The sequence below is a fragment of the Athene cunicularia genome, assembly GCF_003259725.1.
Source record: "Athene cunicularia isolate RWA chromosome 5 unlocalized genomic scaffold, athCun1 chr5_part1, whole genome shotgun sequence".
In the NCBI taxonomy this organism is placed as follows: Eukaryota; Metazoa; Chordata; class Aves; order Strigiformes; family Strigidae; genus Athene; species Athene cunicularia.
The window spans coordinates 6,554,466-6,566,788 of record NW_020799101.1 but is presented as its reverse complement, the minus strand read 5'-3'; the positions used below and the strand labels follow the sequence as shown (position 1 = coordinate 6,566,788).

Genomic DNA, 12,323 nt, shown 5'->3' with positions numbered 1-12,323 from the left:
GCAAGGATGAGAGTTAACTGTGTTGATCAAGACTTAATGGACTTGTTTGCAAGAAATGTTGGTGATGACTTATTAAGGAAGCTACAGAAATTAGATTAGTATTAGGAGGAATAGTGATATGCCACTGTTGTTTGACCTGTTTTAACAGTTGAAATGTTCAAATGTTGCCTGTCCTTGATTGAGGTTTGAAAGGAAACTACTGACTGGTGATGAGACCCTGCGTTAACTGTATGACTAGAACAGGAAGATAAGGTGGGCTCTGGATTTATTTAGGAGCCACAGTTTTTTCTATTTCATAGCTGATTCCTGATTTCTCACAAGGTTTTTTCCCTGTGGAGACTGCAGTTCTTTTAATCATACAAAAATGATAATTCTTTGTCTGTTAGAATGAAAGTGTTTTAATACACAAAAGGATGTTACTGATGCAGAAAATGTCAAATATCGATTTCAGCTCAACCTTCACTTTTTGCATTTTTCAGACTTTGAGTTGGAGAATATAAGTTCTTTACCTGACCGAAAGTGCTGTCAGCAGATTGATCATCTTTCTTGGGATGAAAAGTCTGACATGTCTGGTTTGCCAAAACCCCTCACCTTTTGAATGTTGATTTGCAAATATCAAGGTAATAGTAATAGTTCGTGAAGAGTCAATGCCAAACCAATATTACAGGTCTTGTTTCCCCCCTCCCCAGAAAGGAGGTCGCTGGGATAGAATGGGGAGTGTTTTGTTTAGTGTAAACAAGGGAATAATGCTTTGAAGTTGCTTTTGTCAACACGAATTGTAAGAAAAAACACAACTGAAGCAGCATCACCAGGATAAACAGGCTTAATTTGTAGCTTTCCAAACTACTTGGCATATCTGCTTGGTTAACTCCCACGAAATGGTTCTTTTGTAAAGCTGCTTCTGCAGAAGTGTGCTCACGCCTTCCCTAACATCTTCTGGTTTTTGATTTGATGAGTGCAAATGCTGTCTTGTGTTTAATTCTTTCCGGAAGATACACCTAGACACCAAAGTCAGTGGAATCAAGGGTATTTTCAGTGCTGTATGTTCATCCCCATCCCTTCTCCCTCTAATCTGCCATGGTCGCTTTTAAAATATTTTCTTGCTAGTACTAGTTGAACAACAGATACTAACTTTTCTTAAAAATAAAGAACAGACTGGAACGTGCATGTCCTGCTGTTGTGAGGTGCTAGTCATATCAGCCTACAGCAAGCTTTGTGTGTCAGAAAAGAAGCGGGTGTGGTGGTGTGTGTGTTATGCATAAAAGACTCATGAATTTGGAGCATTCTTAGGGTACTTGTTAGAAAACTACAGAGTTTTCTTGTTAAATTTATGCAGGAACTTGAACATACTTATATATCAATAGTCTCTTTGGAGAACTTTTAACCTTAAATAGCTTTTAAGCTAGCCTTAAGATACATAAAAGTGTCAATACACTGCTGGATGATTTGAGGGGGTTTAAAGATTTTTGATGTGGGTAGACCTTAGAGTCTGGACAAGAGCTAAATTAATGCAAGTTCTGTAATTGTTTTGTGTAAGATGTTTCTGGTGTAAGTATCTGCTACAGAAGAGTTACTTGCAGCTGGTACTAGAAGAACGTGCTGGGTAGTCTGTGTTAAGACTTTCTGTCAAGGAGTACAGACATGACTAATGCAAGCCAAAATGAGTATGTCCATTATGTAAGCTAAAAATATTACTGAGAATTTATATCCATTAGTGTTTTTCAGCCTATAGCTTTTACTCTGGTTATTGGGCAGGGTTACAGTATGGGTGAGTGTATGGATATTAAAATTTCCATTTAATAATAAATATTTTTCATAGTAACATGTTTCTGATAGTTGAGCAATAACTGGAAAGCTTTCAGTGCAGCATACCATGGACTGTGATGGTTACATATTCAGTAACATGAATGCTTCTTTGTACGTTTTCAGCTGTTGTTTTAGTGATGTACCAAATTTTAAAAAAAAAAAAAAATTAAGCAGATCTAGTGCAAGACTTGATACTTGTCGTGGTGGGGGAGAGGGTTTTTTTAACCAGTAGACTAATGAACCGTTTCCTGTTTTGAGGTTTAGTAATTTTAACATAATCCATTGTGCTGTGGGGAGAGGAATTCCTCTGTAACGTTACTGACTAGCTGGAGGTGAAGAAGAGATGACAAGTTGGGCTGGTAACCTTAACTGTCGTCTTCCCTAGAGGTAGAATAGCCACAAAAATCAGTTTCTCTTCTGGTTACTTATTTACTCTGTCTGTTAGGGGTTTTTGAAGGCTGACTGTGTAACTGTCAGTAGAAAGCAGGAAGTTGCGCAACTGAGAACTGTCCCAGCTGAAACTGATCTTCCAGTAAATACACGTTTGTCCATCAATACTGTTTACTGTCACTTGAGTAACATCTCTGATCTCCTGCAAATGTGACTACAAGCCTTCCTAAAATGTTACACTCCACATGCTTGCTCGTGTAAGTGGCCAAGTGCTAGCCTGTTAGCCCTTAAGTAGACGTGGGGAAACTGAGACTATGGGATGCTAGTAAGTGAAAGGATTTAACAGTGTGGGTCTTGGTTTTGTTGTGTTTGTTCTTGAAGCTTTTTATAGATGATCTTAGAGTACTTGATGGTCACCAGTGGGAGGACAGTAAAAGCAAATGCTTGAGCCCAGGCCTGTGCAACCTGGAGCTCTCAGAGCCTCGTCCTTGCCCTGCCTGCCACCAGGAGGCAGCACGAGCCGTGTGGGCTGCAGAGGTCACTTACTTGTCTAGAAATTCAGTTGTTCCACATCTTGGAAGAAGCGCTGTGAGCCAGACTCGTAGTTGCTTGTAATGTACTATTAAGGTTCTATTAAGGCAGTAGAGGAATGTTTTCAACTTCAGAGTCTCTGCCAGCTTAGATGGTCAGGTCTGCCACTGGGGCTATGGACTCCTTATTGTAAGCATTTTCTAAAATTGGTAAAATGCTTCTCTATTCCCTTTTACTACTTCCAGCATGAGCATGCTGGAACAGTGCATTGTGTGAAACTCTTTACCCACAAAAATTCCCTATCATCCTAGGCAAAGATATGAATCTGCTTTCAAGTGGAATGCTGGGAAGGCATAGTTGACCAGTCTGTTTCTCAAGACAAGTTCAACTTAATTATTTTGTCCTGCCTTAGTCAGTGTAGGCAGTGAGATGCAGCAGCCAATTTGCAGTAGGAAAGACCAGCACTTGCATAAGATGAGTAAGTGGACATCTGGAAGCACTTGAGCACTGTTTTTTTTACTTCTAATACAAATCAATAGAACACAGGAAAACTGAGGGATATGTTGGAAGATCGGTTGTTAAAAACAGGAGAGGTGAATAATGGAGTTTTGGATCATGCACTGATTTGCAAAATTTTGCTTAGGTTAACACTTAATTTTGACACAAAATAAGGAGACTTGCAATTGCCAGAAGATAGCTTTAGGACAGTACTGTATAGTGCTTGTTTTCTAATACTATTCGCTCTAAATTTATCTTTCAGGTAACAGTTTAGGAGAAGGGTGTCAGGTAGGGTTTTCAGAAGAGAGTAGGACCCTATCCTTCTTCCCTAAATGCTGAGATTGGGGGTGCGGGGCGCGGGGGGAGCATGGAGTTGGAGGATGAAGCTACTGAAATGTTCCACTAACATTTGTTTTCAAAAAAATTGTGGAGTTGTGTTGTCATACCTCAGAAGCCAAAGTCTTTACTTTCTCAGCGATCTTGTATCAGTTGTCCTTTCTGAAGGCAGTTCAAGCTCAAGTATGCCTCTGTCCAGTGTAGTCACTGCTGAGCCTTCCTTTTACCCCTCCTTCCTTGAGTGTAATCTATTTACCACTAAACCTTTATCTGTTTCAATGATGGAAAATTGTGTTCCCTAGTTTGTCTGTGATTCTGTACTTTCAGCTTCAGACGTTTTTCAGAGGCATAGTTTGTGATTTATATGTATCTATATGTAACTAAGGAATAGAAAATTACACAGGTGCATTTCTGAATAGACTGATCGCTTGCTGTAGTCATGAAGGATCTCAGGAAAAGAGCCCTTCTGCTTAGGGTGCTGCACTGATCTTTCTTCTTGTTGCTGCTGTTCTAAAACGGGGAGATTTCAGTGTTGTCAACCCTCCTTGACAGGCGAGGGGCATACAAAGCACAAGCTGTCTCACTAAAAATGTACATCCCTTGATGTAACAGTCCTAAGCACACCAGGAACGTTTGCTGAATTCTTACATAAGCCTCTTCCTAAAACAGTGCTCTTAATTTTGGCTGAATGTCCCCAGGTCCATATGAGTTCATAGATCATTAGCCTGTGAATTCTGCAAACATTAAGGCTTGCCTCCACTGTATTTAACGAGCTTCAGTCTTTGGTGTGGCTTGCCTCTAAGCGCAGAGATGTATACAGGAGGGTTTTAGGATACTGGTGCAATAACCCCTTCTGTTCTTGCAGGTTTTTGCCTGGATTTTTGAATGTATGTGAGACTCTGTGTTGGACAAGTTGGAAACTATCAAAGCTGAAGGGTTTGACAGCTACTCTTGTTAAACTCAAAATAGCTAAATGTTACATGTATGCATAAGGTAACTTTTTACAAAATAAGTTTAGTATTTGAATATCAACATCTCTTGCATATATGGTCATAAAACCAAGAAAAATGCCTGAAGCCTTGCTTTAGTTAAGTAAAGCCTTCATGTTTCTTCAAAATAATTTTAAACTGAAATCATGCTTTTCCTCTTTCCTCAGGGGAGAGTATACTACCAAGTGTGCTTCCTTTTGGAAGTTTAGGGAAAGGAAAATTATGTTTCTACTGTTCCTTTTGCAGGTCCATTTTTCACACTACCCCTTTCACGAGCAAGAAGTCTAAATTCTTGATAGATGAAGGGTGGATTTTTGTGCGTTTCTGTCTTATAGAAAAACATACCCAAGGAAGAAAGTATATCTGTGATACAGACTGATCTTCTGTGCGCTTCCTAAAAGATGACTCTGATTTGATTTCTTTTTTTTTTTGTCTTTGGTTTCTGAAGTCTTAATATCTTAACTGTTTCCCAACCTTCAGAACCCCTCATTTCATTAAAACCTTTTAGGGCTACTGCTGAAAAGGATTTCTGTGGCTAAGCAAAGCTGAGAATTAGATGCAGTGGGAGGAGGAGAATAATAATAATAATAATAATAATTCAGTCCTTGGTGTGTGTGTGGGGGGATGTTTTTGTTTTGCTGTTAGCATGCTTTGCCCCACAATTTTTAATGCTGTTATATTTCATGCTTTTGAGAAGATGCCTTCAAGGGCTTTCACATGACACCAGCAAAGTGAAATTTTTAACTGTTTTCAGTTGGCTTTCTTGCAGCAACAAGACCTGCTTGTTCCAAATCACTGTTTGTCTGGTGTGTAACAGTAGTTTTTTATTACTATCTAACTGGTGTCTTGTTTCTTTTCAGAGATCATTCACATTAATAATAGAAGCATGGGATTGGGATAATGATACAAAATCTGGTGAGTATTTATATAAAACTCGCAGCTTTCACTTACTCTGTGCTCTATGTATATGACAGGAGAGGGAGGGAAATGGTATGCTGCTGTGATAAGCCATCCGTCCAAATCAGTCTGAACGCAAGCCTGCTATCTAAGAAAAGGGCATATACAAATCCAAGCAGTGAATATTGGGTTAAGAACTGTGAAAAATTATTACTGATAGGAAAAATGGACAATAGTAGGTGAATGTTGTAATAACTGACTCTTAATAACTAGCTTTAAAAAAAGTTTAAGAAAAATGGTAGGCCCTTTTTTAAAAGAAAATTGTCTATGCTGTAGAATTGCACTTTAAATTCTTCTCAGTTTACCGGTAACCAGATTGTGCAATACTTTTCATGATTAGATAAACAAATAAGCATTCTTACTCCTCATAAAGAAACCATGCTTGGTGTTTTTGATTAAAGTGTTGTCATTCATGGTACAATTCCTTCTCTGTTTCTCAAGTACTGAAAGTTATCTTGCATTTCTTGTCTGCAAATATATCAATATCAAATATCTCAATATTAGAGCAGGGCTATTGATCTGAAAAAAGATTATAAATACTTCAAAATATTATGGAGATCCTGGTTGCCACATTGTTGCTAAAGTAGGACTCCAGTTTGAATCTACTCTTTGATAATAGTTTACAAAACCTGTTTTAAACAATCAATGCATTTAGCTACAAGTGTTAAGCAAACTTCAGACTTTCATTGTGGTTAATGATGGACTATTTAATCTTGCCTGGGATTAATACAGAGGAAGCTAAGTGTTTGGATATTAAGATAGCTAAGGTTTGTCCCAAATCATCATCAGTTTCTAATTACAGGTTCCTTCTCTGCTGCTTTACTGACCTTCCTTATCGAGATGCATCAAGCATAAAAAATTGGCAAAGCTCAATTGATATTAAGGCTATGTTAGAGTTTCAGGGCCCTTTTCCTTGAAGGTTGGGATCCGTTCCACTTGCATTTTCCTTACAGACTTTCCTAACTTAGAGATTTTCCTAACATACTCTGTCTCCAGTAATAGACAAAGTAATGAGTTTGTAATTTGTTTCTGAGCTTTCCCTTTGTTAGAATTAAGCTTCTTTTGTCTTGTTAACAGCTCCTTCCGACTTTTCTGATAGGTATGTTTTCTTTAGATCTCTGGTAATTCATGTTGCTGCAACCCTTCAGTTGGTCCACAGCCTTCTTAAATGGCAATTCCCAAAGCTGGACATGGCATTCAAAATGAGATCTTGCGTGCTGTAAGCCTGAATCTTGAATAAGTTTAGATTATCTTCCATAGCCACAGATTGGAGGCGTCCTCTTGAATGCTTTATTCAAAAAGTACTACCTGAAGTAAATTCCTTTATATAGTTTCCAGCTTGGGAATAATTTACCTAGGGGCAGCTAGTATAGTGAATATTAATGCCCTAATTCTAGATGGCAGATCAACTCATGTGATGATGTAGAAAGAGGTGAAAATGAAGAGCCTATCTTACAAAAAAGATCCATATGCAATTAAGTGCTGAATTTTATTACTTAATAAGTTACTTAATGAATAATGGTCTTGTACCTTGCTATGTTTGTCTTAGAATCTGCAGAACCATCTTGCAAACCTGTAGATGTAAAACACAAGTTTCTTTTATGCTCCATAAGGGGACAGTCTATTTAAGCTTGTGTTGTCTGTCTTATTTTTTTTATTTTAACATACTCTAACAAACCTGTTTACTTTCATTGAGAAATTATTTTTTTTTCCTGAACTTCAGGCCAACAGGATACACAGCCTTCTGGAGGCTCAGTGTGCCATCTCCTTCATTTAAGAGTTTCCATGAACTGTGGGAGTCTGAATAAGTGTCAGATTACATTTTAACTGTCATGAGAAACTGCTCATGGAAGGTGAACTTCTCTTTAATATAGGCTGCCAGAGAGATGCTGTTGAGTTGTATTGCATCTGAAACCTAGAGGTTTGTCCTGTGAATTTAGGAAGGCTTTCTGGCCTATAATTTGGCAGAAAACTAGCTAAACACTTGGTTAAATGTTTAATGTTTCAGTAGTCTGTTTACCAATTCCATGATAAAGACCTATTACTTTGCCATGCAGCAGTTTAGACTTGCATAGTAGATTCCCGGGAAGAATTCCTTAATGCTGAATGCTTTGCTTTCTCTGGGGTTTTTTTTGTGGGTTTTTTTTGTTTGTTTGTTTTTGTTGTTTTGTTTTGTTTTGTTTTTTTAAATGGTTGTAGGTTTTGGGGTTTTTTTTAGTGGCCTTGACAGGGGGTCCTCCAGTAGGTTTCGCCTTGTGAATCTGTCAAGATGCAAAGACATTTCCCTTGTATTTCTGCAAGGACTACTAAACTGCCAAACAGGGAGAGATTGGTACAAATTCATATGTAAGAGAATAGGAAAGGGAATATGGCAAATCCACCAGAGAAAAGACAAACAATACCTGCATCCTGGCAGGGTGAAGAGAGTATCTGTGGAAAGCTGAACTCCCTATCGTATCTTGAACACTGAGCTGATTTCTGGATCAGGTTACGTGTGTCTTCTGTTGTTACTGGAAGAAAGATTAATCAGAGTAATTGCCAGAGTCTGTTTATAAACTGATTAATTAGTTCCAAAGTCAGGTTTTGCTTTCCTTTAATGGAGATGTGTAAGGCTGAAAGTTAAGTGCAGGTCCTGTGTTCCAGCTTGGACTTTGAAGTGGGTGTTTGAAAAAACACAAAAACACAACCAAAAAAACCTTCCAGATAAAACAACAAACAAACAAAAAAAACACCTCAAAACCTGGAATGAGGGGTTTCCAGTGAACAACTTGAAGGTTTTGGAACAGTTGTCATTCCTCCCTCCATCTGTGTCCTAGCATCCTGAATTCATCCTTGCACCCATCGAAAGCAAGGCAAGGGTGCTCAGAGCACATCTGGGAAGTACTTCTGAACAAGTCTGCTAGGGCAAATGTTTCCCCAGTACTTCAGACTACAAACTGAGAGGCCTTCAGATCCTGATTCCTGAACTACTACTGTGCTTTTTTCCTTCCCTGTGCAATAGGGTTGTCTCTGAGGGAAGCTTGTGTCAGTATAGTGTTACAACTTGTTTGCTTTGGGAGGGTGGAGGAGGGGGGAGAGGAAACTGCCTTAGATACAAAATCACTCTAAAGGCCTGTTCTCTGTCATCTGTCACAGCAGTTCATGCTACTTTCCAGGTAAGTCGTTTGACTTGGCAAACTCCTGGTTGTATAGCAGAGGTCTTGGCAACGCCTAACCCAGCGCTGCCGTTGTGAAGCAAGCTGGCATCTTCATGTATAAAGTAATTTTCCATTTGACTATGTCTACTGTGGGGATGCAGCAGTTGCCTTCCTCTTTCGTTTCAATCTTTAGAAGACTAACCTGTCCTCACAGCTTTTTGAAATTTTTGCTTGAAAAAATGCTGAAGAGATTATTCTTCCTGAGATGGGACCTCCTGTTGCTTTGGGCGTGAAGTTCATATACTACTCTGTGTGTTTCCTTGCAAACAACAGCCAGCATCACCTTTTGTATTGCCCTGTGAGCAGCTTGTTGGGAATATCTGACCTCTGCTAGAAGTTAGGGTGTTGATGAGCAGTGTGCTTATTTAAGTGTAATCAGAGGTCCTGATTGCACAGTTAGTTAGATACTCTTCAGATAAAGATTCCTCTTCCAAAAATCAGATGCTTTGGGAACATTAATTAAAGAACCACCTTTTAGCCATCATCTCCTTTTATGCAAATGTCTGTGCCACTATCTGCTTTTCTAGAGAGGCTTGTAGAAAACCTCTTGGTAATCAAGAAAAGGAAGCCTTGTTGCTTCCAAGGTGTGCATGTGGGAGGTTCGAGTAGTGGATGCTGCTTTATTGACCAATAAGCAGACAAATTCAGTTATGCAACTTACTGCCTTTACTGATGACTAAACATAATGTGTGTGAGTTCCTAAGGTGAAGTTTAATGGTAAACCAGATGTAGGGAGCAAATGTTTCATCAAAATACTAAATGTGAGAGACTGAGTATCTTTAGAAACACTTTGGTGTTGCGGGGGAGGAAGGAGGAACCTTGATAAACGTGTTCCTCCCTGAAAGTACGGATCTCTTTGGAAGATGAACATTCTCTTTGGGATCAGTTTTAAATTTGAAGTAAAGCAGAATTTTCATACTTTTTCTGGTACTTAAAAATTTAGTATTAGAAACAAAATGGCTTGGAGCTGATTTCCTGATGCCTTTTGTGGTTCAGGATAAATTATTTGGCTTGCTTTAGCTGCTAAGCCCTACTTAAACTGATATAAGCTAGAGGAAAAGCTCTTAAGATTCAAAATACATTCTTTTTTCAGAAGAGTTTGTGAAGATAAAGTTTGAGTGTTTAAAAAAAAAAAACAAAACAAAAACAACCAAACAAACCAAAAAAAACCCCCAAACCTGGAAAAACAAACACTGTTGGGTTATTTCCCCTGTTCTCGACCCCAGGTATCATGAATACTGTCCTGCATAGGTATATTTGCAATAGCTGTAATGCCTGTTCCAGTTGTTTAACTGGGTCTGATGAATCTGCATTAGCTTAAAGATGCTTGATAAGATTTTTATTATATAAGTCACTCCATTCATCTCAGGACCTGTTCTTCAGTCCCCCTGCACTTTGAGGAAATGCTTTTATATCAGTGGCTGTTGCAGCTGGTTTTAATGAGCCTGTGTTGTTTATAGCTGGAAAATAGCTCTATAATGCATACTTACTGTTTGTTCAAATTCCTTGACCATCCAGTGATTCAGCATTTTTCCTTTATAGTTTTTCAGATCAATAGTCATTAGAGAAGAATAAGATTATAAAAGAATGCTGAATCTAATCATGAAGCTTTTAATGGTGACTGGTGGTATGATATCCTGTTCAGTCAAAAATAAAATGCATCCAGCCTTTTCTAGCTTTCAGGTTACTTGTCCACTCTGCTACTGACCACATGCTGCTGGATGATAGAGTTCACATATAGGAATTAGAGAGTTAAAGAACAGGGATAGATTTCAGTGTGTCTTGTCTAGCCATAAAATATTTTATGCAGACTAGTCTAGACAAGCATGAATTGTAGCTTATAAACGGCAATACCAATTTTAATATTAAAGCAGAGGGATAGTGTGAGTTCTTAATAACTGGAGAACCTTTCAATGCTTAATTAAAATAGCTTTTTAAACTCAATATTCTTTAAGAGGAAAGATTTTTATGGTAGAAGCAAGCTTGAAAAAAGATGTTAAGATAACAAAATGCATTGCAGAGCCTACTACTTCTGTAGCTTTCCTTTTCCTTTAATGTTGGAGTGACTGGTTTTGTCTTTTGAGTCCTTTTACATGCTGAGGGGGAAGTGCAGCTTTGGTAGCAGATAGACAGGGGTACCTCTAAGCTGTCAATGACCTCTTAGGTGAGAAACAGTCACTCTGGTTTTATTTTCTAATGGGTTCTAGAAAGTAAGGAGATAAAATGCATTTGCTGAAAATGATAGTTAAGTATTGCTTGCTACCAGCTTGGCATGTTTTATATTATTAATAATCTGAAGTTTAGACTTTTATTTTGCTACCATGATGGCCTCTAACTGGTTGCAGGTTTTTCAGTTCTTTGTTTCTTTTAACATGTGTTTTTAAAGAATCTATATTTAAAGAAAATGGATGCTGAAGCCCTGAGTTGGCAATATGATATTATATATATCATAAATGGGTATGAAATTCATGTATACAAGTGGAGCTTCTATACCTTTTTCTGGTCCTTAAATACTGCTTGGAGTTCTAGCTGCAGTTTGTAGAGTCACCTAGAAAAACTCTTTACAGTAGGATGTTACTAGATTTGAGTAGTGAAAACTTTTGGAAACCCATTTCACTGGGTTTACTCACAATCAACCCGCACCCTTACTGTGCTTTGCTTATTCTTAACATTTACTGAAGCAATTTGTATAATTTAATTGTACTGTCTATAATTGTGTCTCATCTTCTAGTACTGAAGCTTCTATACCAAGAATAAAATAGATAAAAATACAAAATGGATATTCATAAAAATGAAAATGCTCTGTGTTGGCAGTTCTGTAATTTTATATCCTAGAATCCTCGTGTCCCATGTGATAGATAATACTTAGTGCACATTTTGTTTCAGTTAATGGAACCTGACAGTAGCAGTGCTGCTGCTTTTTGTGAGGGCAAGGCAGGATGCTTATAGAGTGTATTACAACACTGATCACAATTATCGGTAGTTCTACTGGGGATAAGGATAAGCAGGAATCAGGGTTGAGAATGGCCCCTTGACAATCCTGGGTTCACTTATATATTTCCTCTCAATGTCAAATACTAGCTACATGGTGTTCTGTGAAATGCTTGTTAAATATGTTTTGCCTTTACTATAGAGAGAATGATAAAATGGAAACAAGCTATTATATGTACATCATGCAACCCTACCACAGCATTTACTATTGCTTAGTAATTTTGCAGCAAATTGGATATCCTGTGTGTCTTGCTTTATTTTTAAAATTAACCTAGCACCAGAGGACTTCAATATCTCAGCCTCTAGGTTATGCAGATTTTACAAATTTATAAGAAAAAGGAAGCAAAAAGATCCTCAGATCAAGATAAAGCTGCTAGTTGTCAGTGTGTGGGTGTGGTATGTTTGGCTGCCTTGAAAAATAAGCTATTTCCTATGGATTATGTTCCAGGGTTTTTTAATATTTCCTTTGGGACACTTTTTAAAATTGGCCTTCCTGTAATGAACTTTGCAAGGCAAAGGAAAATTCAGTTATACAGTAGATCTTTATCATCTTAACATTTTCTTTACTAGGTTTTCTCTTAACCAGTTGAATACTTTTGATTTGGATTTGTATGCTCTTGTGTGCTGT

At 38.0% G+C, this 12,323-nt stretch overlaps 1 protein-coding gene across 1 annotated transcript in view; it reads left to right on the top strand.

Annotated features, from left to right (window-relative positions):
* JAG2 (jagged 2) overlaps positions 1 to 12,323 on the top strand; it is a 71,864-nt gene that overhangs the window by 22,695 nt on the left and 36,846 nt on the right. Inside the window, exon 4 of the mRNA XM_026849213.1 lies at positions 5,411 to 5,465. Within this exon, the coding sequence (XP_026705014.1) occupies positions 5,411 to 5,465 (55 nt within the window). The remainder of the gene's footprint in view (positions 1 to 5,410; positions 5,466 to 12,323) is intronic.